The 27,662-nt window shown below is 41.0% G+C and overlaps 1 protein-coding gene across 1 annotated transcript in view; it reads right to left on the reverse strand.

Moving 5' to 3' along the window:
- Positions 1 to 27,662, reverse strand: part of RYR2 (ryanodine receptor 2) — a 736,030-nt gene that overhangs the window by 223,699 nt on the left and 484,669 nt on the right. Inside the window, exons 30-38 of the mRNA XM_064594590.1 lie at positions 22,643 to 22,851; positions 21,583 to 21,935; positions 19,756 to 19,870; positions 18,620 to 18,780; positions 16,615 to 16,774; positions 15,921 to 16,007; positions 12,125 to 12,351; positions 8,736 to 9,540; positions 7,108 to 7,308 (exon numbers count right to left, since the gene is read on the reverse strand). Coding sequence (XP_064450660.1) covers positions 7,108 to 7,308; positions 8,736 to 9,540; positions 12,125 to 12,351; positions 15,921 to 16,007; positions 16,615 to 16,774; positions 18,620 to 18,780; positions 19,756 to 19,870; positions 21,583 to 21,935; positions 22,643 to 22,851 — 2,318 coding nt within the window. The remainder of the gene's footprint in view (positions 1 to 7,107; positions 7,309 to 8,735; positions 9,541 to 12,124; positions 12,352 to 15,920; positions 16,008 to 16,614; positions 16,775 to 18,619; positions 18,781 to 19,755; positions 19,871 to 21,582; positions 21,936 to 22,642; positions 22,852 to 27,662) is intronic.

Genomic DNA, 27,662 nt, shown 5'->3' on the forward strand with positions numbered 1-27,662 from the left:
TGAGAATATGCAGGGAATAATCTCAATCTTTTGGTATCGGTTGAGACCTGATTTGTGACCCAGTATGTGGTCTATTCTGGACAAAGTTCCACGTGAGCTCGAGAAGAATGAGTATTCTGTTGTTTTAGGGTGGAATGTTCTGTAAATATCTATGAGGTCCATCTGGTCCAGTGTATCATTCAAAGCTCTTGTTTCCTTGTTGATTTTCTGCTTAGATGATCTGTCCATTGCTGAGAGTGGAGTATTGAGGTCTCCTACAATTAACGTATTGTTATCAATATGACTCTTTATTTTGGTTAACAGTTGGCTTATACAGATGGCTGCTCCCATGTTGGGGGCATAGATATTTACAATTGTTAGATCTTCTTGTTGGATAGACCCTTTAAGAATGATATAGTGTCCTTCTGTGTCTCTAATTACAGACTTTAGTTTAAAATCTAATTTGTCTGATATAAGAATTGTTACCCCAACTTTCTTTTGAGGTCCGCTGGCAGGGAAGATGGATCTTCACCCCTTCACTTTCAGTCTGGATGTATCTTTAGGTTCAAAATGAGTCTCTTGTAGACAGCATATGGATGGGGTCCTGTCTTTTTATCCAATCTGCAACCCTGTGCCGTTTTATGGGAGCATTTAGGCCATTCACATTGAGAGTGATTATTGAAAGATATGAATTAATTATCATCACGTTGCCCGTGAAGACGTTGTTTTTATAGATTGTCCCTGTAAATTTCTGTTGTAGATCACTCTTGGGGTCCTTCTCCTTTTATAGAACGCCCCTTAATATTTCTTGCAGGGCTGGCTTAGTGGTCACATATTCTTTCAGTTTCTGCCAGTCATGGAAGCTCTGCATCTCTCCATCCATTCTAAATGAAAGCCTTGCCAGATAAAGTATTCTTGGCTGCATGTTCTTCTCATTTAGTACGCTGAATATGTCTTGCCAGGCCTTTCCGGCTTGCCAGGTCTCTGTGGATAGGTCTGACGTTATTCTGATGTTCCTCCCTCTGTACGTAAGGAATCTCTTCCCCCAACTGCCCTTAAGATGGTTTCCTTGGTTCTAAGATTTGCAAGTTTTACTATTACATGCTGGGGTGTTGGCCTGTTTTCCTTGATCTTGGGAGGGGTTCTCTCTGCCTCTAGGACGTGAATGTTTGTTTCATTCCCCAGATTAGGGAAGTTCTCAGCTACGATTTGCTCAAATACATCTTCTAGTCCTCTCTCTCTCCACTCGCTCCGGGATTCCAATTATTCTGACATTGGAATGCTTCATGGTGTCACTTATTTCTCTGATTCTATTTTCATGGATTCTGAGTTTTTTTTCCCTGGCCTCCTCTTTCCCCTTTTTATCTATTATATTGTCTTCCAGGTCGCTTATTCTCTCTTCTGCCTCAGTTACCCTAGCTGTTAGATTATCTAGATTGGATTGGATCTCATTGATAGCATTTTTAAGTTCTGCCAATTCAGCTTTCATTTCTGCCCTTAGAGACTCTATGTTGCCATTAATTGATTTCTCCATTCTAGCCATTGTCTTCACAATTGCTAGCCTGAATTCCACCTCCGATATCTTGGTTATATCTGCATCCATTTGTAAATCTGCAGCATAAGTCATGATCTCTGAGTCTTTTCTATTTTGGGGGTTCCTCCTCCTAGTCATTCTGTTGATGGGTGTTTGAGGGAATGTATAGAGTCCAAATTATTGACCAGAACCCAAGCAAGATGCACCTGTTTTCTTGGGACCTTAGGGCTGCTGGCCTCTTGTTTTCCCAGCCTGTCTTCTGGGGAAGGGGCCTGCCACGCTGTTACTCAGGCAACCCTGTTGGGGCGGAGTTGCCCTGCACCCCTGTGGTGGGGGATGGGCTCAGCAGGAATCAGTTTTGGGGGCTTTTGTTCTCCGGCGGCTTTCCCTGGTGGCTTTCCACGTCTCTTCCATGAGTCAGAGCAGAAGAGACCGTTTCCAACCCTCTGCCTCAGAGCAGAGAGACCACAGTCTGTTCTTCAGTGAGCTCTCCAGGCCACACCATCTCCGTTTCTGTCCATGCTGCTATAAACTGCATCGTCCTGGGTTGTGCACCCCTCCGCAGTGCCCCCAGTCCTGCTTCCAGGTCAGGGCACGTCTCTGCCCTTTGTGCTTCTAAAACTGCCAGCCGCTCCCAGTTCACCCGCGTGACCCCGCAGCTCCAGTTTTCCGCCCCAAGGCCTGCTCTAAAGTCCCTTCCCCGCAGCTACCAGTCTGCGAGTCTGTGCCTTGTCTCCAGCTGTCGCTCACCAGCGGTGTAGGATCCCCACGGCCAGGCACCCTCCCGCTGCCGTTTATCCTCCGATATCTGCCCGTGGAATCACGGCTCCCCGCTTTGTACCTCAAAACCAACGCCTGCGATATTCTGTTTGTAGAGATCCAGATCTTCTTACATCTCAGGCTGGTTTCATGGGTGCTCAGAGTGGTCTGTTAGATATCCAGCTCAATTCCGGGGACCAGTTGAAATAGGGTCCCCTACTCCTCCGCCATCTTTCCTTCCCCCCGCCATAAGAGACTTTTAATGACACAGAACAAACTGAGGGTTGGTGGAGGGAGGTGGGTAGGGGATTGGCTAGATGGGTGATGGGTATTAAGGACAGCACTTCTGATGAGCACTGGGTGTTATATGTAAGTGATGAGTCACTGAATTCTACTCCAGAAACCAATTTTGCACTGTATGTTAATTACCTAAAATTTAAATATATCTATCTATATCTATGTCTCTATCTACATATCTACATCTCCATAGACATAGATATAGATAGATAGATATCTTTTTTCATCCTTTCACTTCAACCTGTGTACATCATTCTATTTGATGTGAGTTTCTCCTAGAAACATCTTATCATAGAAATATCTCATAGAAACCTAGCAGCATATGGTCAGGCCAAGTTTTAAAATCCACTCTGCCAATGTCTGTCTTTTAATTAGTGTATTTAGATTATTTATATTCATGACTTTATTGATGTGCTATGACGTAAGCCTGTAATTTTACACATTTTTTGTCTGTTCTGCTTCATTTTCCCCAACTTGCTATGGGTTCCTTGAACTATTTTTAGGATCTCATTTTGAGTTATCCCTGGCATTTTTTTAGTGTATCTCTATGTATAGCTTTTTAAGTGGTTGCTCTGGATATTACATTATACATACATAATTCATCACAGACTACTGGCATCAATATCTTATCAGTTTGAGTGAGGCACAGAAAATTCACCTCCCTTTATACCCCTATCCTCATTTATTTAAAATATAAATATCTTGGGGTGCCTGGGTGGCTCAGTCAGTTAAGCATCCAACTCCTGGTTTCAGCTCGGGTGATGATCTCATCTCAGGGTCATGAGACCCAGCCCCACAACAGGCTCTAGGCTCAGCACAGATTCTACTTGTCCTTCTCCCTTTGCCCCCCCACCAACCTTGCTCTCTCTCTCCAAAATAAACAGATGAATAAAATCTTTTTAAAAAATTAGAAAATAAAATATAGTCTTAATGATTTCCTATATATTTAGAACACATTAGACAGCTTTACCATTTTTGCTTCAGCCATCAAATATAACTTAGAAAACTCAAAATGAAAAGGAAAATGCATTGTATTTATCCATGCTTTAACACCTTCCATAGTTCTTTCTTCATTCCAGATTTTCACAGTTCTCTTCTACTGTCATTTTTCTGTTTCAAGGACTTTGTTTAGGATTCCTTCGGGGTTGATCTGCTGTAGTCCGATTCTCAGTGTTTTCCTTCATTGGAGACTGTCTTGATCTCCCCTGCATTCCCAAAGGATGTTTTCACTGCCTATAGAATTCTGGGTTTTCAGTTTTTTTCCAGTTGAAAACCGGTGTGCCTCTTCCATCTTGCTTCCATGTTTTCTGACCTGAAATCACAGTCACTCACATGTTGCTTTTCCCTCTCTAGGTGTCATTTCTTTCTCACTGCTTTCAAGATTTTCTTCTGTGTCTTTAGTTTTCAGAGGTTTGATGATGATGTGTCTTGGTTTAGATTTCTTTGGGTATCTGGTTTATTCAACTTCTTGAGTCTCTTTCTTGATATCTTTTGCCAAACTTGAATTTTTTTTTTTTTTTTAGATTTTATTTATTTATTTGATAGAGAGAGGCACAGCGAGAGAGGGAACACAAGCAGGGGGAGTGGGAGAGGGAGAAGCAGTCTTCCCGCCGAGCAGGGAGCCCGATGTGGGGCTCGATCCCAGGACCCTGAGATCATGACCTGAGCCGAAGGCAGACGCTTAACGACTGAGCCACCCAGGCACCCCAGCCAAACTTGAAATGTTTTAACCATTATTGTTCTAAGGTTTTTGTTTTTGTTTTTGTTTTAGATTTTATTTATTTATTTGACAGAGAGAGAGAGAGAAAGCACAAGTAGGCAGGGGGAGAGGGAGAAGCAGGCTCTCCACTGAGCAGGGAGCCCGATGTGGGGCTTGATCCCAGGACTCTGGGATCACGACCCGAGCCGAAGGCAGCCGCTCAACAGACTGAGCCACCCAGGCGCCCCCTAAGGTTTTTTGTTTGTTTGTTTGTTTGTTTGTTTTTTAGTTCCCCTTCTTTCTCCTATCTCTGGGACTCTAATGTCACAAATGTTAGATCTTTTGTTATATTTGCAGGTTCCTGGGGCTTTTTCTTTTTCTGTTTTTCAGAATGGGTAATTCTTTTTTTATTTTTAAAGATCGGTTATTTATTTATTTATTTATTTATTTATTTATTTATTTATTTATTTACTGGAGAGAGAGTGCGCACGCAGGAGCAGGGAGGAGGCAGAGGGAAAGGGAAAGACAGAATCTCAAGCAGACTCCCAGCTGATCACAGAGCCTGACATGGGGCTTAATCTCAAGACCCTGAAATCATGACCTGAGCCAAAATCAAAAGTCGGACACTAGGGCGCCTGGGTGGCTCAGTTGGTTAAGCGACTGCCTTCGGCTCAGGTCATGATCCTGGAGTCCCGGGATCGAGTCCCGCTTCGGGCTCCCTGCTCGGCAGGGATTCTGCTTCTCCCTCTGACCCTATCCCCTCTCATGCTGTTTCTCTCTCTCTCTCTCAAACAAATAAATGAATAAAATCTTAAAAAAAAAAAAAAAAAAAAAAAGTCAGACACTTAACAGACTGAGCCACCCAGACATCCCTGAACTGGGTAATTCTTGTTGTTCTCTCTTCAGTTCAGTGATTCTTTTCTCTTTCTCCTTCCTTCTGCTGCTAAGTCCATTCACTGAAGGTTTCTTTATTCTGATTATTTTTCAGTTCTAAAATTTCCATTGGTTCTTCTATCTTTATTTCTTTGTGAAGACTTTTTCCCCCCCATTTCGAAGCAGTTTTATGATGGCTGCTTTAAAAGCCTTGTCAGACAAATTGAACATCTTTGTCACCTCAGAGTTGGTATGTATTGATTGTCTTGTCTTCCTTCAAGTTTTTTCTGGCTCTTGGTGTGATGAGTGATTTTTTTAAATGGAAACCTTGACATTTTGGTCTTATGAGACTTCTGGACCATATTTAAATGTCTGGAGTCTTCTGACACTAGCTATCAGGAGAAGAGTTTGAGCTGCCTTGTTACTTGCTACTGCCAGGTGGGAATGGAAGCCCATTTCCTTACTCAGCCTCCATGGACACTTGAGAGAGGAAGAAGTCCTTGTTCTCACTGGTGAGATTGGGAAATCCAGTTCCCCACTAGACCTGTACTCATACAACCCTGGCTGGTAAGGGCAAGAGTGCCATATACTTCTCCCTCTCTTGTCTCTACTGACACTCTGGAAGAAGCAGGCCACATTACCACTCACCAGCTCCCCACAGTTCCACCTGGAGCACCTCATTAGAGCCTGATGAAGGTGGAAGTCTAGGTTCCCCCCTCAGTGTCTGTTGGTTGGGGTGGGGTGGGGCACAGTTCTGTTTAGTGTTCGGCTGGAGTAGTATGTTTAGTACCTAAAAGTTTTCGGTTTTGCTAGAGAGACGGTTTTCTTGATCTTCTGGCTAGACATTGAAGCCTCTGGTTGAGGCTTTTCTTGTCGACGCCCATTGACATTTCTGGGTTGCTGGCTCCTTTACCCCCAAGTCTGGGATAGATGAGGCAAAAAGAAAACCCAAGGGACTCACCACCACAGTGTTCCTCAGGTCCCAAGTTCCATAGCCAGTCTCCTTGCTTCTATCTTTTGGAGTCTTCCTATCTAGTCTTTTATGTAATTTTTATGTAATTCCTTCTAGTCGTACTTAGAAGGAAGAATAGAAAAAGGCAACTGTACTCCATTTTTCCAGAAGTAGGAGCCTCCCAATAGCAGCTTAACAAATGGAGTTAATTTGGGAGAGCTTGGACTCATTTTCTGCTCAATACATGTTGTTCATGGCAATGAACAAAATTCCATATCCCCTCCCTCAAAGAAATTACATTCTGGTGAGAAAACAAATTCTGCTATTAGTTCCTAAACATTTTCACTTGGTGATATCTTGATAGGGAAATGCTAAGGGTAGGAGACTGAAGATGAGATCTGGCAGTTACACCTTTTCACCACCATCTTGGTCATTTCCCACACTATGCATCCCATCTTGAAGTAGATTCCAGACTAGCTCATTGTCTGGCTCAGCATGTGCCCCTGGTTCTACTGTACCCCAGGGAGAGAGCCGGGTTTAGAGTGAGCAATCAGAAGAACCATAAACAGATGATCCATCTTCCAGCAAGCCTTGGGGCAGTGACATTTGGTCTTTCAGGAGGGACCAAACAGAAAGTATCTGACATTGAGTCTTAGGAGGGAAGGGCTCCTTTTCACTGGGGTAGTGCCTTGCCAGCCAAAGAAGATCCACCTGTGACTGGATATTGTTTCTATTTGCAGAACTTCAAAATCTGGCACACAGGTCTCATCCAAGAGTCTACAATACACATGATCCCTTTCAGTAAGTCTCTTGTTTGTTTAAGCTAACTGAGTAGACTTTTTTTGGCGAAACAAAGAATTACTGACTAAGTCAACCTGGCTTATTCAAGGAGAACAGGAAAACCACCACCCTGGGAACTTATAATTTCAAAATGTATGGATCCTAAAGGAAGTAAAACCCAAAGTGAAAAGGAAGAATTTCCATTTCATTTCCATTTCCATTTCATTCTTGTACCTGCTCTTGAGGGGGCGATCTAAATTCCTTCGTTTTCCTGGCAGTGAGTGCAGCTGACATGTTTAAGGCTTGCATCACTTCGTTGTATCGGAAGCGTTGATTGTCTTGGAGCTTTGCTACAAAGTCATCTGAAAAGGCCACAATGGCTTCTATCCGGTGCCGGACCTGGCAGTCACAGAGGTACTGAAGCAGCAGGCACATCTAAAAACATGATGAAAAAAGATAACAGATTTAATTTCTCGATCTTTAAATGGCTAATGCATATCAAATCAAAATCCGTGGCAGACATGCTTAGTGGCCAACTCTTCCATGAACAGAATTCTGATTTTGTGTACACAGCACTGTGCTTGGTCCCAGGGGATAAAACATAATTTTTCTAAGCCAAAAGGGTAAATACATGTTCTTCTGGTGGACATTTACCATCCTGGCCTCCTCTGCAGCTACAGGTACAAAGGCGACTAAGATATATAATGAGAAGTTAGCCAGGGGGCCCTGTGGGAACGATTCCCCAACAATAATAAAAGACTAGGGGGAGCCTGGGTGGCTCAGTCATTAAGCATCTGCCTTCGGCTCAGGTCATGGTCCCAGGGTCCTGGGATCGAGCCCCGCATTGGGCTCCCTGCTCAGCGGGAAGCCTGCTTCTCCCTCTCCCACTCCCCCTGTTTGTGTTCCCTCTCTCGCTGTGTCTCTCTGTCAAATAAAGAAATAAAATCTTTAAAAAATAATAATAAAAGACTAGAACACCTTTTTTTCAAAATTGGTATAACTGGGTAATGAGTGACAGGATCATTTCACTTTAAGATGAAAACCACAGGGGCGCCTGGGTGGCTCAGTTGGTTAAGCGACTGCCTTCGGCTCAGGTCATGATCCTGGAGTCCCGGGATCGAGTCCCGCATCGGGCTCTCTGCTCGGCAGGGAGCCTGCTTCTCCCTCTGACCCTCTCCCCTCTCATGTGCTCTCTCTCTCTCTCTCTCATTCTCTCTGTCTCAAATAAATAAATAAAATCTTTAAAAAAAAAAAAAAAAAAAAAAAAGATGAAAACCACACACTGAGGAGCACAGGAAAATATTCAGAGCTGGGTTCCTGAGAACATTCTAGATGTCCTAGAACGGTGTACCTTTTCAGACTTCACATGTAAGTTAATTAAGTGGTTTCATTGCTTATCCATTAAATGGTTAGTTGCGTATTCTTCTACCTGAAGCCAAAAGGATTTTTAACTGATAGAGTATGTTGGTAGAAAGTGGGGGCAGGGTAAGAAAGGGGTATGAGGTGCCTTCTATTCCAGGTATTCCAACAAAGAAATTGCTAATGAAGAGGGAGGAGAAAAAGAGCTGGCAGGTAGACACCTACACCTACACACACAGATGCAAATTACTAACGGTATCGCTTATGAACTATTGTCAATTGACTCCATTGGAAAATTCACGAATTCCATTCTAAATGAAACACAATTATACTGGCACATCCCAAAGCACAACAGGAAGTTAGTTAATTTTATGAAAAACTATCATTACATAGGAACACAAAAGTACACACACCACCCCCAAGAGTAAAGGAGGCAAAGGCAAGTATCAATACCTTCATAGTTAGTAACTCCGAAATTCACTAAAATCATTTTTTCTGATTACCTGCAATTTAACTGGCTCAGGCAGTTTCATTTGGAGCAGGCCTTCCTTTGGCCTCTTATCCCCTTTGGCTTCTTCTTCACCAGCTCCTTCTGGCATGGCATCTTCTGGGCTGGGCTCTTTCTCCAGCGTGTCTGTCTCCTCGTCCGGAGTGGCGGCTTCCTTGAACACACTGGGCTCTATCAACTGCAAGATGTGTTTCAAGTCCTCATTGTGGAAGATCCCCATGATGAGCAGAGTATAGAAAAGCTTGATGAGAGGTACAAAGAGGAACTCAGTGGTCCCCCCAACGGGGTCCCGGGCATGAAGGCTGCCCTCTTTAACAGCTTCTGTCAACATCTGAATGGTTTTGGCCTTGAGGATGTCCAGCGGGAACTCTGGACTGTACTGGTAACATTCATTATTAATGCTTACAAAACTGGGAGAGGAAAACTGTATCCGTGGCCTGAGGGAGGTGCTGAGGCCAATCCCTGGGAGGCCATGTTTTTTCTTCTCGTCGGGGAAAAGGGTGATGCTCTTGGTCTCCTCCGTCATGGGCACAATGAATTCACTGTTCATCATGAGCCTGGCCGTGGCGTAGGAGCTAAGGTGGATGTCAATCAGCAGGTCATAGTAGCCTGCACGCAGCAAACCGGGCATGTATTTGTTCTCGATGGCGTAGAGCAGCTGAGGTTCATCCACGTGGCTGCACAAGGCGTGCGCCACCCGGTGGTTCCCAAGAGCGCAGACAGCGGAGTAAAGCCGGAGAGTGTGATAGTGGAATTTTAGCAGCTCCTCCTGCTCTGTCAACTCCAGTATGTCCACAGATCTGAGGAAGGAAGGAGCGTGGGAGCAAGGTTATGCAGAGGACATTTTTCAAAATTCTGAATCAGAGGAGAAATCTGTGTACATCACAAATTTCAAAAAGTTACGGAAACACTTTTTTGTTTTTATAGTTTTCTGTGGCAGGTTTCATGATAGCATAGTGGTTTTTTTTTTTTCCCCCCTTAATCAGTACTACATATGTTACAAGTTTTCCTCTGTGTACAATTTTATGTTGGAAATTTCCAACTGGTAGTGCTTGGAGCTTTTTCATCTTCCATTACCCCAAGGTTTGGGGCACCTCTTTTCGATACAGTCTCCATCTGGACGTGGGGACTGCCTTCCTTTCAAAATTTGAGCACTCCTTGGAAAATCCTGAATGTCCCTTTCCAACTTGGCTAAGCTGGCTCAAGAAGCCAGAAAACTCTGCCTTAAGCTATGTTGCCCTTGTCTCAGACCCATGATTTGCTATTACACTGACCAGTCAGAAGTAAGCAAGTGAAGGGTTAATTCCTCTGACATGAGTTACGGTCTCATACATGCCTCACAGCCCCACATGTCCACCAACGCAGCTCTGGTTTCCACCAGATTTGTGCAGCTCATGAAACAAACATGATCTGTGACATTGCACTTGGGAAAGTTTCTGCTTGGAATCTGGTGACACTGGGCTCTTAATTCAGGTCATTTTGCTTCTACCACATATCATGACCTTCCAACACATAAAACCTTAAAAGTATGGCCAGAATATGCCTAAAGTAAAGCCATTCCTTTCAAAATAGAGTCAATTTTAAAAGCACATAATTCCTTTAGATGTGCTAAATTTTCTAGACTATTTATTTAAATTATTAAGATGGCTCATGGGTGACACTGTAGAATTAAAAGTAGAAACCTGATATATTCACAATAAAGGGAGTGACTCATTCATCTAGGAAAGCGTCCTTGGTGAGAGTGTAATATAAACTCATTATTATATGACTTGTTTATTAATATTCATCCTGCACTTAGCCTGGTACACAGTAGGGGCTGAGGATTTCTTTGTGATTATTTGTTGTTAAGCTCTGTCAGGTCCTTAGGTACTCTATCATCCTGTCCATGCCCACCTACCATATCTATGCTGCCCGGCTCACAGGTATTCCATTGAAAGCTTGACAGTGCAGAATTGTTCCAGACCGCACCTCCCAAACTTCAGAATCAGAAGCTTTATGCGATAGAAACCCAAAGTGAATGATTACCCACCCTGTGTACCACCCTAGGCCTCCAGGAAACCACCCAACTGTGGGTCTCAGCTGCTAGCACCCAGTTCTGGGGAAGTTATAATTGAGCAGGCTTTCTCCTTCAAAGTATAGTGGACAATGATTCCCATATCTTAACTAGGCCCCCAGTCTCTCAAGAAGACTGTTAGCCTGGCCGATGGTCAAATATAGATAAACTTGTTTACTGTAGCAACACAGAACATCTGCATTCTAGGTTCTTATTGAAGAGCACAACTTCATCTACTGTCTAATCACTCTCAAACTGTCAGTTTCTAGAAACAACAACTAAGGACTCTACATTGTTGCTGCCACCTTCCAACCCACACCCCATTATTCATTTTATGGCACCCCATTCCTTCCTTTAAAGCACCTCTCTTCCCTACTAGACCATGAAATCTTTTAATGTAAGAGCCATGTCTGTTTTATACCCATTTACTATCCAGTGCCAGGAACACAGTGGGAACTAAGACATATTTGTGGAATGAATGAATAAGGGAAGTCTGAAGGATGTATAGTCTACATCTCCCAACTCTACATTTAGGTCAAGGTAAACCAAAGCATAGACCTCAACCAGTTTAATCTGTCTTCCCACACCAACTCCTTGTAGCAATATTCATACGTTAATGAGCTATAGCTTCAACTGGAGGATAGCAAAAGAAATAACTCATTGTTTTATCTGTTATAAGGACAATACTAAACATAAAATAAAATACCTGCTTAGCATATAATATAGATTATACTCTTGTTTATACATATTCTCCCTCTTCCTTCTTCCCTGTATGTGGAGTAATCTCCGCCCTACTTACTTTGGGCTTGGCTATATGACTTGCTTGGGTCAATAAAACATGAATGAAGGTAACATCTGCCACAAGCAAAAAGAAGTTCTCAGAGACCTCAGGTGTCTGTTAACCCTCCTGAACATCCATGCTTGGCCACGGAAACCCTATGTCTCAGGCTGGGAGCTGCCCCATCAGCTTGGGTCTCAGGGTAAGAAAGCCCATGGACCACACGCATCGCCCACCCCAGCCTGGCGCAGACCTTGTCCAACTGCTAAGTCTTAAGTCAGATTGCAGCTGTACTTGTCTGAATGTTTACCTGCTCTTAGCGGAGATAAAACAAGAGGAAAGGAACAATATCCTATGGCCCCTTCAAGGGTGGTATAATAATTTTGTTTCAGTAACAAAGTAGATGAGAAAGAGATTTCAACTTGGAATATGTGAAATAATATCTCCATTGCCCCCAAGAAATTAGATATTTTTAAGCTTTCTTTTGTATCCCCAGCAACACCCCCGATTTCGAAGGGTCCCAATCAGACAGTAAAGGACACGCGGGGCTGACCTGTTCTCCTCCGGGATATGAAGAGACATGAACTGCAGAGGATCCAAACACTGCACTAGCCAGCCTTGGCGCTCACTTATTCGAGAGACATCGACCTTCAGGAACTGGTTGGGCATCCTGCTCCACAGGACGTGGGATAGAAATTGCACGTGGAGACGCGGTGGACACTGTGGCACAGGATTTTTGTGCTCGCTCTTGAATAATCCCGCCGATAGAGGCATCACATTCTAGGGAATGGGGGAGCAGAGAAAGAATTAATTTATAACAGTTTTGGGGGTTAATGAAGTAATGACCACAGTCCTGCACAGGAGAGAGATACTGGAAGTAAGATACCCTCCGCGTCCAGCAAAGTCAATACAAGAAATAACAGAACTTGGATTGAGTTGCTCCTGCAAGGACAAGAGGAGAAAATATTATGAGAGAATGTATCTAAAACTGGTTGGGGATATTGCTTTCATATACACTCTCTGGCTACCTGGGAACGCAATGGCAACCAAATATAACCACAGAATTTTCATATTTCTTTGCCGAGCTGGGCCCTCAGTGAAATCCAGCAAGCCTTCAGGCTGCTTTTGGCACCCAACTCTGGAAAGAGTTACAGTCACTTGGCTCTCTCCTTGTCTGTCCCCTGTCACCCACCTCCTCCTTCAACCACTCACCCACTTACTGTCAGGTTTATCAGGCTTTAGTAGCCGGTGGTGTTCTGGAGACAGCTCAACAAATAAACGGGACCATTACACAAGGAAACAGAATTCATCATTAACACAATTTATTTGTCGTTCACCTTCCTCCACCTCCAATACATATCATCTTCAGCCTTCCTAATTCCTTCCGTCTGGTCTCAAGGAAAGAGAGATCTCTACTGCGCCAAAACTTATTCGTCCACTTATGACCTTGATACTATCCCCATCTACCTCTTATGGGCCATATAAAAACAATGACCTCACTTTTCCCATTACCTTCAGTGTCTCCCTCTTCCATAAAGCCTTGTCTACTGTATACTTATACACGGTTTCATCCTCAAGCTACTTTCCTATTCTTCCCTGCTAATGGGGGGGGAAAAAAGGCCTGGCATTGCTTTAGGCACTGAAGGAACAGAATACACAAAACCCCTCCTCTCATCCAGCTCCCATCTTTTTTTTATTGGAGATAAAAAAAAAATAAAGTCAGAAAGCAGATTCAACAACAGACCCAGGATGGAGGAACCAGAAGGCAGGGCAGGAATAATAAACAGAGTAGTTAGAAGGGGAGTCACTGAGAAGGTGATAAAGAAGGACCCAAAGAAGAAGCATGTGGACATGCAGGGGAAGAAACTTCCATGCAAAAGGGACAGTCAATGCAAAGGACCCGAGGAGGAAGTCTGCCTGGCAAGTTTGAGGAAGAGTTGGAGGCCAGGGTGGCTGGAGTGGAACGGAGGAGGGGAGAGCAGCAGGAGATGAGGTCAGGGAGGTAATAGGAGAGCAGACTGTTTAGACTTGAGAACCATCATGAGACCTCGGGTTTTTGTGTTCAGGGAAAGAGGGTTTCAAGCAGTGGAATGGCACAATCTGATTTCTTTTTGAGAGCAGTGACAGTCACTCAGATTGTTGTGCGATGAACAGATGGGCAAGGGGGAATTCAGGAGACCCCATCAAGAGGGTACTGGAGGAACCTGATGAGGAATGATGGTGATGGAGATCGGTGTGATCATCAAAAGGGGCGATGGCAACAGGTTGCGGGCCAGGGATTAGCTGGCAGATGGAACTGGGATGTGGAATGTCAAGGAGAGAAGTCAAGCATGACCTCAAGGTTGTGGGCCTGAGCAAGTGGGTTTGCTATTTACTGACATGAAGAAGACTGTAGATTGGACAGGTTAGGAGGAGGAGGTGTGATGGTCCGCACTTCTATTTTGGACATATTTAGACATATTTAATTTGCGATGTCTGTAAAACACCCAGATGGAAATGTCAAATAGACCAACATGAGTCAGAGTTCTAAGAAACGACTGCTCTTTTGGTTAAGTTATATATATATATAAAATATATATATACGTAAAATATATAAATTATATATATATATATAAAAAACCATCCAAATTTGCTGTCTTTCTCTATTTTCAGTGCTGAATTTGCTACAATATAGTTTCATCCATCATTTTGCTGAAATTCTTCTGGCAAGGTCACGGAAGCCTTCCTAACGAATAAGAGTCACAGATTCCTTTAGTCCATATTATATTTGCCTTCCTGTGGCTACTGAGAATCTCATTTTACAAAGGCAGAAACTGAGCTCACACAGTTGAGGGAAAAAAAATTTCCAAAGTCACCGAGCCAGCCCTGTAAAACTGCCTATGGTATGCATCCTGATGTGTGCCTTGCATCTCAAATTTACAATTGCAAAATTCAATTCAGTTCCTTTTCCTGCATTTCAACAAGCTCTTCTGCTTATTGTATTAGCATCCCTTCGTTGTCCAAACTAAAAAAAAGTAGTAATAATAATAATTTAATCCTCGAATCTTCATTCTCCTTGAGTACTTGGATCCAATTCAGCAACAAATCCTATCAATCCAATTAACTGTCACATTTTATTCATTTCTCCTCTACAACATCTTCTCATTTAACATTCTCCCTCCATTATGACTTCCACAGCTCTCATCGTCTTGTCCCATGAAGACAGTATCAAATTGGGGTACCTCAATTTTCCTGCCTGTTCTCATTCTTGAGAGAGCAGATACTTCCCCACATTGCCACCTCCACATGACTGCCAATGTATTTTTCCAAAACAGGTTTCATTATACTCAAGCCCCTGCTTCAAGTTTCCAATGGATCAACAATGATCCACATAACAGGTGCCAACTTCTTAGCATGGCATTCAAGGCCTTTCCAGCTTGGACTTGGTCTCCCTTCTATCCACATTAATCTCCAGCCACATCCTGGAAGGCACCCTTGGTTAAGTTGCATTGAATTCCTTAACCTTTAGCACTGTGATTCACATACCTTTGCTTTCTTGCGCCCTCTGTCTAGAATGGCCTCTCCTACTAAATGTATTCTGATATCTCTTGTTCAATGGTTAAGAATAAATCTACATGTCCCCTCTTCCTTTAGCTTTATTTGGTACACCCTGTCCAACCTCCAACTTCTTTGTTCTTCCACTTGTTCCACAGTACTCTACACCTGCACTATTCTAGCACTTACCATTATGTGGCAGTTTCGTGTCTTTAAGCCCATTTACTAGCTTACCTGTGAAGTTCAATGATTATCGAATGGTATGTTATTTGGCATTTTTGTTCCATATAAGCCTAGTTTTCTTGAATAATATATTTATGATGACCACAGGGAAGCCTTTTTTTGTTCTTAACTATTCTAATGAATTAATAAATACTTTAAATTGTTGCAGAAACCCTTTCTAATTGGGCGCCTGGGTGGCTCAGTTGGTTAAGCGACTGCCTTCGGCTCAGGTCATGATCCTGGAGTCCCAGGATCGAGTCCCGCATCGGGCTCCCTGCTCAGCAGGGAGTCTGCTTCTCCCTCAGACCCTCCCCCCTCTCATGTGCTCTCTTTCTCATTCTCTCTCTCTCAAATAAATAAATAAAATCTTAAAAAAAAAAAAAAATCTAGAAACCCTTTCTAATTAATTTCGTTGCCCCAGTGACCTGAAGAAGATTACAGGACTTTCAAGCATGGCTTACCTTTCTTTTAAAGGATCATTTATGTAACTGATATCAGTACTAAAAAAAAAATACTGAATTCATTTAAAGAAATAACTGGTATTCCCTAATAGAAAGACCCCAAATATAATATCAGCAATGAGTCTTTCTTACCTTTATTCTTCCCAACTCAAACTGGAAAACATTGGGACTTGTAGCTTGTGCAAACACTGCAGGAAATAATTTTGTACTTGGCTCCACCTTAAACAAACAAATGAATTTGGTAAAATTAGACAATGAAGGAACACAAAGAAAAAATATTTTCTTTATAACGACTAAGGAACACTTTACAGAAAGGGACTGGACACCTGCATTCTCTCAGATACCCCCTTTCAATAAATTTGGATTATTTAATGGCATTATCATATGAACATTTCTGGAGGAATGTACTGTTTCCTCTGAAAGGCACTGTTATTATTCAAACAGAGATAAAAAGGGCAGAATTAAACTCATCTAGATCTCTTTTCATTTTATTCTAATTTCTTTTTTTTATTTAAGATTTTAATTTATTTGAGAGAGAGACAAAGAGATAGAGGGATCGCATGCAAGCTGGAGGGACAGAGGGAGAGAGAGAATCCTAAGCAGACTCCCTGCTGAATAGGGAGCCTGACCCAGGGCTCAACTCCATGACCTTGAGATCATGACCTGAGCTGAAATCAAAAGTCGAGGCTTAACCGACTGAGCCACCTAGGCACCCCATTGTTTTCTTCTAATTTCTGTTGTACTTTTTGGACTAAAATGTGTCTTTCCTCTCATGGGGAGAAAAAGCTTTCTTTCTGGAAGCATGCCACCATCTCTGCCCACAGACCTGGTAGTACGTGCCCAGCTCCTTGCCGTTGGCGGTGAACGTGAGCAGCCCACTGGCAGCGTCCACCACACACCCGATCTCCAGGCCATTGTTGTTGCGTCCCTGTCCGGGGCTCATGCTCTCACCCGCACACACCATATAGCAGTTGCTGCGTTTGATGCTGAATTTCAAAAAAAAAAAAAACAAAAAAAAACCATATTTTCATCTTCGTACGACCACAGACATGACAGAAAGCTATATCTTGCAAACTAAACCTAAATTATGCTGCGCAAGCAACAAGCTCATGCTGTAATGGGAGAGGTGCACAATGGGCCCGATTCTGTGATTCTGAGCAAAACTCCATTGACTTCGTGGACATTCTGAATCAGGTCTCACACGTCTCTGAATTTCGCACCTAATGGAGACAGGTCAACAAGTTGGAACCAAGTAAAAACTGACCTGCACCTTCCCTCCAAAAACTCAAACCAAACTGGACCTTTTTCTGAGGTTCAAAAAAGTTTAACTGTTTAATAATCATCCAAATTTGCAATTTTCATTCTCATAGGGTTTTGTTTTTTTTTTTTTTCTTTTTAAACCACTTGTTCAGGGATGAGAAGCATTAATTTCCAAACACTATCAAAATCCTGAGGCAAATTCTATGTGAGCCATCAGTGATTCAGTATATTTAAAATTTGGCTAAAATTATGCCCCTTTGTGGACAATTTCTGGTGATCTGTTATGAGAGAAAAAATTTGCTAGAATATGCATTAAAATAAGTGATATTAACAACAAACCCTTGTTTCACCCTCACCAAAACCTTTACCAGAGATGGTAATAAACGTGATTTGAGCTTTGCCTCCTTCCCTTTCTCTGCCACAACAGAGTGAATGTGTTCATGAAACAATCAAAAAAAAAAAGTCAAAGGCAGGCAAGTAGGAGGAAAAGAAAAAGAAGGCTGAGATAAAGTCAGTTTCGGAATAATCAAGTTGGCTCTGTTTCTTCGCCCTACTTACATAAGATTCGACAACCCTTCCCTACCCTCTTATTTCTTATGCTAAAATCATCTCTCAGGTATCCCATCCCCTCTGTTGGGTTATTTCCTTATATTATTGCCATCTCTGAAAAATCAAATGTGTCCTGCAAGAATATTCCCAGAGACAGGTGGTTTGGGACCCCCATACTGATGTATAAAGCACTCTTGACTGGAGATTTTGGCTCGGCCCACTGTCTCCAGGGCTCCAGTGTTACAACCTAAAGGCAGGGGAGTGAGCTTCCAGTCACCACAAACGATGGTGCAGGTAGAGAAGAGAAGTAAGGTTATGGAGGACTTTTTCTATGAGACCTGTCACAGCAGATCAGAGAGGATGCATGGGCACAAAAGGTAGATGCAAATGGTCAGATCTTCTCTTGTCTTATTCTGCAAGGAAGATAGCCTTCTTCACTTTTTTGAAGGTTTGGTTTGAGTTTGGTTTTGTCTTACAAATGAAAAAGGATGGCACAGAAAGTGTAAGTGACTTACCCAAAGCCACACAGCGAGTCAATGGCAAAGCTGAGGAAAGAACCCACTACTCCTCAGTCTGAGTTCAAATGCGTCCACCTGGTCTCAACTACTAGCCCATATTCTCTTCATTTTTTTCTCCCCACCACATAAACAGTTCCCAAGACACATTTCAGACCACAGAGATCTCACATTCACCCATCCCTAATCCCTAAAACAAAGGCTAAGGACGGGTAACCCAAACTGTTAGTCACACAGTGTCACCTAAAGGAATATACAATTTTTACCCAAAAAGGATGCACTCCTCTTACTTCTATAATGTTTTTCACTTTTAATATATTCAGATTCCTTACTGGTTTGTAGGAGTAACAAAAAGGAACTGACATTAATGGTTTGATGATATTGTTCCTATAAATACAATATTATCCTGGACATGAAATCCAAGGTGGGGGTGGAAAAAAACACGTAGGTTTATCAACATTTTCATCAGATATCATTCATGTAAAAAGAAAATTGAGAAAAACCGACCTTTCATGCACTTTTCCCTTTTCGTCTCCTAGAGTAACGGTTACTGTACGAACTCTGTCCAAGTCAAAGCCTGTATCATATTGATGGAAATCTGATGTAATCCAGCCTACCCAGACGTTAGTAGGTTCTTGGCCAGGAAAGATTCTCACTGAGTAATAGTACTGTCAAGACAGTAAAACCAAGTGTTGGCAAAGTAAGAAGAAACAAAACTTTGATATGCAACGTCTTTGAACTGCCTAAGACTGTATTTCTTTGTTTAAAATCATTTGGCCTAATTCAAATGTTATAGGTACAAAGAACTGACACTGTGAGGTAGGTCTGAAAACAGAGCGAAGGGAAATTAAATCACAAATAATGGGAAAAAGAGAAAAGATTTTATCAGAGCAAACATTCTAAGTGATTTGAGGCTTTTTATACTCGTAAGTATGTATGTTTTATGTACATCCACAACATACATACAAATGTATGTGTACATATATAGTACGCTTATGTAGAAAAATAATCCATGTAGGCAGGTTAAGTTTCATATTCTTAAGTTTACAGAAGCATACTAATCAATGCTGAGTTTTTATGCCTGTCACCCACCTCTTTGAATATGCTTCACCTTTCCTACCAATAACATAATATTTTGACACCTTAAAATCACTTTGAAATAGTTCAGAAGTAATAAGTGAAAATCTAGCTCAAACATGGGGACACTCTACGAGGGGTAGAACTATATATTTTTTCCCATTTGGCATTTTAGGAAAAGTTGTTTTGAAAATGGTAAATGGCAGATGGCAAAACGTGACCTCCAACAAAGTATTTTAAATCATCTTCCTTTAGACGTATCACTAAGATGAAGGAAATCATATGCACTTTGAAAAATTAAGTGGAAATCAAAATTTTTCCAAGAAACGGGATAGCAAAATCAGGATTAAGCACACCATGAGGATATTTTGCCTAAAATAGTTCTCTTAGTACATAATATACATCAGAATATACCTATGCTTTTCAAAATTTTGGCCCCAAAAATATAAGCAAATAATTATTTTAAAATAAGCTGACTAAATAGGATGAATGAAAATGAACTCTTTGAAATGCAACACATAATAAGTGACAAAGAGGAGTAAGTGACAAAAGCTGCAACCTCATACCGTGGACGTTTGCATCAAGTAATCGTAATCATCCCGATCATCTGCAAGGACATCTTCAGTGAGTCTTGCAGAATGGCTCGTGCTGTAATCTGGCTTTGTTCTTCTAAGCAAAAATCTGAAATATATTACAGGACTAAGAATAAGCAACATTAAAATGTTCTGCCTCACTGGAACATGAGCATATAATCATGTTAGTAGAGTGGTTCAAAATAAGGGTGATTTTGCTCCCCAGAGGACATCTGGTACTATCTGGAGACATTTCTGGTTGATGCAGCTGGGGATGTGTGCCACTGACATCTAAGTGGGTGGAGGCCAGGGATGCTACTAAATATCCTTCAATTAACAGGGCAGACGCTCATATCAAATAATTATCTGACCCAGAGCATTGATCATGCTGAGGTTGAGAAATTAGGATTTAGTGCAAAAAAGGATGCTAAAATAACTTGCCTTCTTGTCTATAAAAAAATACTACTGAAGAGAGTATACTCTAGAATACTCTCTAAGTTTCAACCAAGAACACAAATATAAACATCTTAAAAACTAACTCTTAGGAGGGCACGTTCTGCATGGAGCACTGGGTGTTATACACGAACAATGAATCATGGAACACTACATCAAAAACTAATGATGTAATGTATGGTGATTAACATAACAATAAAATTTTTTTTAAAAAACTAACTCTTAGGAGAAAATACTTATAAATTATATATCTGATAAGGGGTTAATATCCAGAATATATAAAGAACTCCTATAACTCAACAACAAAGAAGCAAATAACCCAATAAAAAAAAGGGGGGCAAAGAACCTGAAAAGACATTTCTCCAAAGATGATCCACAAATGGCCTATAAGCACATGAAAAGATATTCAACACCATTAATCATCAGGGAAATGCAATTCAAAACCACCGCAGAGATGTCACTTCACAGCCATTAGGATGGCCATTATCAAAAAATCGGAAAGTAACAGGGGTTGCTAAGAATGTGCAGAAATTGGAACCCTTGTGCACTGTTGGCGGGAATATAAAATGGTGCAACTGCTATGGAAAATAGTATGAAGGTTCCTCAAAAACTTAAAAATAGAACTAGCAGCAATTCCACTTCTGGGAGTATATCCAGAATAATTTAAAGTAGGGCCTTGAAAATATATTCACACATGCATGTTCCTATCAGCATTATTTGCAATAGCCAAGAGGTAGACTCAATCCAAAGTCCATCAATGGATGGATGGATAAACAAAATGTGTCTGTACTCAATGGGGTAATAGTCAGCCTTATAAATGAAGGAAGTTCTGACACATGCAGCAACATGGATGAACCATGAGGACATTACGCTGAGTTAAGTCAATCGCACACAGAAAAAAAAAAAATACAGTATGATTCCACTTCATAAAGTGGTCAGATTCATAGAAATAAAAAGTGGAACAGTGATGACCACAGGCTGGCGGGGAGGTGGAAAAGGAGAGTTGTTTAATGGGTACAGAGTTTCAATTTTGCAGGATGAAAAATTTCTGGAGACCTGTCTCACAACAATGTGAATCTACTTCACACTACTCAACTGTACACTTAAAAAAAATGGCTAAAATGGCAAATTTTGTTGTGCGTTTCTTACCACAATAAAGAAGTGCCTTAAATAAGTAACTTGGGATAAATTATGTCTGTGGTAACAAACGAGATGGCAAACAGGTTGCTTTCTTGTCCCCTGTTGAATCCTTTATACGTAGAGGAGGAGGAAGAAGAAGTTGACACTGGGAAATCCCTTGCTCTCTCCTGTATACCCCTCCCCACATAATAACTACACATTTAAAATCATGTTGCATGGATCAATGACCTTTGTTTCAGACGAGAGGGCTTTTCCTGAGCATAATCTTTGTGGTTATTAAATTCTGGTTTTGTGGCTTCCTTGTCTTTGTCAACTCGATCTGGCACCAGATGGCCATGAGCGGTCTTCATTAGAACCTCAAAGTCAGAATCTGCATCATAGTCCTCAAGATCATTCTTGGGCCCAAAGAGGCCGGCGCCTGGGAGTCCTCCTGCCACCGTCTTGGAGAAGACTTCTGCGCACTCGATAGGCATGCTCAGGCGATAGAACATGATATCGGTGCTGCTCTTCTGAGAACCAAAGGACTTCTGAGTCACCTTCAAACATGGAGAACTGTCTATGGTGCCGTCTATTCTGGTCACCTAGCAAATGAAGAAGCGAGAGCTCAGATGTGAATCAACACTATCGACCTCCTGATTCTAAAGATCGCTAACAGATATCACATCTTTCAAACCCTGAACACGGCCACGCGTGGCATAATTTTGCAAATGACAAGATTAAACACAGGGAGTCCTGTATTACAGACTCATAGCTCTGCTTCTGATTCCAAGGACAGTTTGGGAAGTCCATGTTACAATTATATTTATTCCTATTGAGCCCGGTGTTGACTATATAAAAAGAGAATTGATTATTGTTAATTAGTCTAATCAGGTACTCATAAAGTACTTAACATTAGAATCTAATGCTGTGCTCAGATTCCACTACTATGTAGCACTTTAGGGCCACCTTTTTAAGTAAGTGGCAATAATTGTCCAAGGGGGAATTCCCATGCATAAAGACATTCATCCCTTGTTTTTGGCAATGGTCTGAATTTTTTTTTATTATTATGTTATGTTAATCACCATACATTACATCATTAGTTTTTGATGTAGTGTTCCATGATTCATTGTTTGTGCATAACACCCAGTGCTCCATGCAGAACATGCCCTCTTTAATACCCATCACCAGGCTAACCCATCCTCCCACCCCCCTCCCCTCTAGAACCCTCAGTTTGTTTTTCAGAGTCCATCGTCTCTCATGGTTCATCTCCCCCACCGACAATGGTCTGAATTTTAAAGAAAAAGCAAACCTCGATATGCTCATGATTTGGTGGGACCTGGAGAAACTGAGGAAGCCTCTTGCTTAGCCACATGGTAATATCCCTGTTTGTGTTAACAGCAAATGGCTCATAGCCCTCTTGTAAGCCACAGATGGTGAAATATTTCAAGGTGCTGACATCCTTTCCAAAGTTCATCCTGCCCACTTGAGCCACTCCAAGACTACAGACAGGAATGAATCCTGGGAAGAAAAAAAAAAAAAATCAAATGTTCAGTATCATTCGTATGACAGCCTGTTTGTATGGAATTTCCAAAAGCACTGCTCCATTACTCCTGTCTTTGGGAGAGACAGTGGCATAAGGTAAAACAATATTTGGAGAAAACAGACCACTGATGCTAAGTATTAAATGTAAGGGTCAGAAAACCAGAGTTTGATCATAATTTACTAAATGTGGCCCCTAGATAAGACCCTTCTTTCACCCTGGACTTCTGTAAAAAGAGATAAGTGCTCAGCAGCCCCCAGTCCTCCAGGGATCTCAGGGTGGACAATAATAGAAGGATCTCCTCAACCCACAGCCTCTTAGCTCAGGAATGCATGGGACTCCCTCATAGAGGGAAGGTAAAAGTAAATGCCAAAGTGGGTTGCTCTTCAATCTAGAACAAGCATTTGAAACATGCAAGTACTGAGCACAGCCTGAGCCACAGATTTCTTCACATATAACTCAAGGAAAAAAGATTAAAGGCAACATTTTTAAAAGTTTTCATTCACTTATAGCTGCTTTTGAGTTTTGAGGAAAATTGTGCCTTTATCTGGGGTACACTAGAACTAAGTGTAGAAAACACGTAAAAAAAAATATATAAATAAATATTCAGAAGTAGTTGCTAAAATCCCACTGAAACTCCTCCCATCTGTCCCTTTCCCTTTGATGTCACTGCCATTACAGGTTAAGGAGGGCAATTCACATCTGACCTAAATAATTAAGATATGAAATCAAAGTATAAGTTAAAAGTAAACAAGAAACTAAATCAAAAGCAATAGCTATATGCAGTAGGGGCAAATATCAAAATACTTCATCAGCTAATCTAATGCGTGGCAGGTTTAGTAAATCTTTCCACTACTGAATAAAAAGGGGAAAGTACATTAATTCTGTTCATTGTTTCTTTGAATTCTTTGGAATCAATTGTCTTTAGCAAGGGGCTGAGATGAAATTTTTCAGTGTGGAGGGTATGTGGAGGGATGTTTATGTACTCTTCATTTCCTTCTAGAATTTTTCACATAGAAATTCAAGTAGTCAGTACCATAAACAAGGTCAGTATTGGAAAACAGACTACGGAGCAGAGGACCTAATTTACCGATCAAAAAAGCAGTGGATCCTAAGAAAAGAACTAGCAATTGACTGTGTACCATTATGATTTATACTTCTTCCCTTGTTGAAATTAGTGGCAATAAAAACAATATATAACCCTCAAAAGAGCATGAGAAAGTAAAAACTGCATCCTATAATTCATAACGATCTCACTCAATTTGTATTCATCACACTATATATGCAAATAAATGGTTGTAGAATAGTGTTACCGACCAGGAAGCAAGAACACACCCAGCTGTGTACAAGGAAGCGTGGATGATGAGTTTCTAGTTAAAACTAAAACCCACAGCTGTGTCTGCAGCTGTGACAGCTCTTGAAGCATCAGTCAAGGGAAATTGTTTGAAATAAGTGTCCCCAAAGGAATCGAAGGAAAGGACTGGATAAATACAATAGACCTGAGACAGCTTGAGCCACATTTGCACAAACTGGCAAATCGAACACCCATTTGACATAAACTAGGGGATACCAAGATAGAAACATCTCAGATTGTAAAGACTTATTTCTTGCTAGTCACTTTATGTGTAGAAGGAATCCCTACCCAATAAGTGAAGCTATAAATCCCTGTATAGATCTTTGGGTGTTTTTCATACTAATACCTGAACTTTTCTGTATGTTGAGATATTTTTATTTAAAAAAAAAAAGTAACTTGGGTTGCCCACATAGATTCATGTCCCAAACTATTCGCTATGGCTGCATTTATGATCAGAGAATATTGATTGCACAATAAATGTATGTTTTTTTCCTTGAGATGTAATACTATTTAGTCTTTGAATCTGGTTTTCAAAGGTTCATTAATATATAGAAAAAATATTCATAATAAATATTTTATGAAAGAAAGAGCATATGATTTATTTTTAAACCTGGGAAAGCATTAGAAATTTTTTTTAATTAAAAAAGTGACAATGAAAAAAAAAGTTACAGAATGAAAAAAAGTTACAGAATGGTGGGATTTTTTAAAACTCTTTGTTCTTTCTTTTTCTGCTTCTCAATTTCACAAACTGTCTTCATTGAATATGTATTTTACTATGAAAACAAGTGATAGCCTTTGTAAAAAATAAAGTATTCATTGAATAAATTGGAGAACCGGAGTATACCTACATCTTTCTCATAGAGAAACGTGTAAGAGTAGTGTGGGTATAAAAAAATAGTCAAGTTCAGCCTCTTGAAGCTCAAGCTCTCTACGCTGCTGGGTGTGCAGTGCGTTCAGTACCAGAAATCTTGCCAATAAAATTGAAGTACAGGAATTATGAAGAGAAATTTAATAATATGCATTAAGACACTTTCAATCACTTCCTTATGCAAAAAATACTTAGGAGCTGCTGCCATGGCCGGAAACTGGGAATAATAGTTGACTAACACACAGACATCAGCCCAAAGGTTCTCACAGTCTACTGAGGTGGGAAGACAGGCAAAGAAGTTCTACCTCCTGAGCCATCTCTGGAGATGGGGTGCTAAGAGCAGAGGAAGGGTAGAGCGATGAAATTCAGGCAGGTTGTCAGAGGAGTTATCATCTGAGAGGGCAGATGGGCATAGGTCCTACGAAATGACTAAGAACACAGAGCTTCGCATCTGAGAGACCTGCATGAAAATCTCCTTCCGCCAAGTCTCAGCTATTTGCCCTTTGACAAAGTCCTTAAATTCTCTAAGCTTTAATCCTTTCTTCTGTAACATCTACCCCACAGGATTACAGTTTTAAAAATGAAATCCTCTGTGGATAGTGCTCAAAACATGGATGCTTAGTGAACAAAATTTAAAAATTGGGGGGGGAGGTAAAAGTAAATATCCACAATAAAAGAAATGGACAATTATGATATATGCACAAAACTGAGTATGTGCGGGCATTAAAAATCATGTTTAGGACTCATCAGAATGTAACTGCAGGCAGAGAGAAAACCAATATAACAAAATACAAACAAGTGGTGATTCCAGCTAAGGGTAAACAGGTGTTCACTGCACTATTCTTGCACTTTTCTGAAAGGTTATTTCTCAAAATATAAAGTTGGTTAAAAAAATCAAAAGTTAAGTTTAAAATGTTTTTATATTGTGGAACAACATTTATAATATTAAGTTAAAAAGGTGGCTGGAGAAATTATTTTCACATCTCCATGCTTTAAATGGAAGAAAAATACATTGAAGTCAAATTTCTCTCTGGGTAAAGGGAACCTCTACAGTTTTTAGCCATTTTCATTATACTCCTTTGTATTTTCCAAATATTCAACCAGAATTTATTACTTCTTGATAAATAAATAGATGTAATTTTTCATTAGTTTACAGCAGATACACACTTATACATGGTATTTTTACTGCTTTTCCTGTTTTAGGCCCCTTTCAAGGAATGTATTCATGAAAGTATATCCATACGTAGAAACTGGCACATGGTTTTTTTTCTCTCTTTAATTTAGATGAAGAACTTAAAGTTAAATCATACTGTGACTTCTGAAGATGCAGTTTTATCTGTTTTGTTTTGTTTGTAGAGGGGAGGAGAAAGAGAGAGAGTGCTAGCTGTGGGAGGTGGGGAAGGGTGGAGGGAGAGAGAGAATCTTAAGCAGGCTCTATGCCCAGCAAGGAGCCGGATGAAAAGCTCCATCTCAAGACCCTGAGATCATGACCCGAGGCGAAATCAAGAGTCAGGCACTTAACCAACTGAACCACCCAGGCGCCCCTGAAGATGCAGTTTTCCTAAAACTTCTGTGATAATAAGACAACCAGTATTTCTAAAAATTGCATGTTTTTAAATTAGCGTATGCACAGCAGGAGCAAACGGATGGCCATGACATCAGGGTAGAGAGTGGAGGGAAACAACAGGTGCTTTTCAGTCACATGACAGAAGGGCCAGGCCTCAGGCACTTGCATTTGGCCAGTACTTGGCAAAGTGCCTAGCAAATAAAGGTGCAGACAATGGATGACATGCCCATCACACGAGGCTCCCTAGTAGTAGCTAATGGTCCCTGAGTGTTTTTATCTGATGCTCCTCTCACTGAACGTTAACAACCATCAGTTGAGATAGGAATCATTATTATCACTTTCCTGACAAGGCAACAAACCTTTTAGCTTAAATCACTTGCTCACAACTAAGTGGCCAGAGAAGAAACCCAGGCCTGCCAGATCCTAAGGTCCATGCTTTAAGTCAGGGCCATACATAACCAGAGAGGAGAGATTTTAGGTTTTGTGGGCCATACAGTCTGGCAAAACTACTCAAACCTGAGTTGAAGTGCAAAAGGGGCCATATAATTAAATGAATGTGACTGTATTCCAATACAATTTTATTTACAAAAACAGGTGGCAAGCTGGATCTGCTTCAGGGCTTGGTATGCCAACCCCTGCTGTAAGTTACTATTCAACATTGTCTCCATACAGTATCAGGTCCTGCCATTCAGTAAGTATTTAATGAACACCTACCATGTGCCAAGCACTGTTCTTGGATAGAGATACAGCTGTGAACAGAATGGAAAAGACTCCCTTTCTGAAGCTCACCTTTGGGTAGGCATACTAAGTAAATAAACATAGTTATATATACATATATAAAATATAATGTCAGGAAATGATAAATGCTATCAAGACTTACTGAATGTTTGCCATAAATTAAACAAAATGGGTTGATAAATGACACTCTTAATAACTGCCCATAGCAAAACAGGATAACTGAGGTTCCACTCTTTATTAGTTCAAAATAAGCTGAACACAC

The sequence above is a fragment of the Mirounga angustirostris genome, unplaced genomic scaffold, assembly GCF_029215605.1.
Source record: "Mirounga angustirostris isolate CCGP_5_RB_7025 unplaced genomic scaffold, mMirAng1.0.hap1 SCAF_6, whole genome shotgun sequence".
NCBI lineage: Eukaryota > Metazoa > Chordata > Mammalia > Carnivora > Phocidae > Mirounga > Mirounga angustirostris.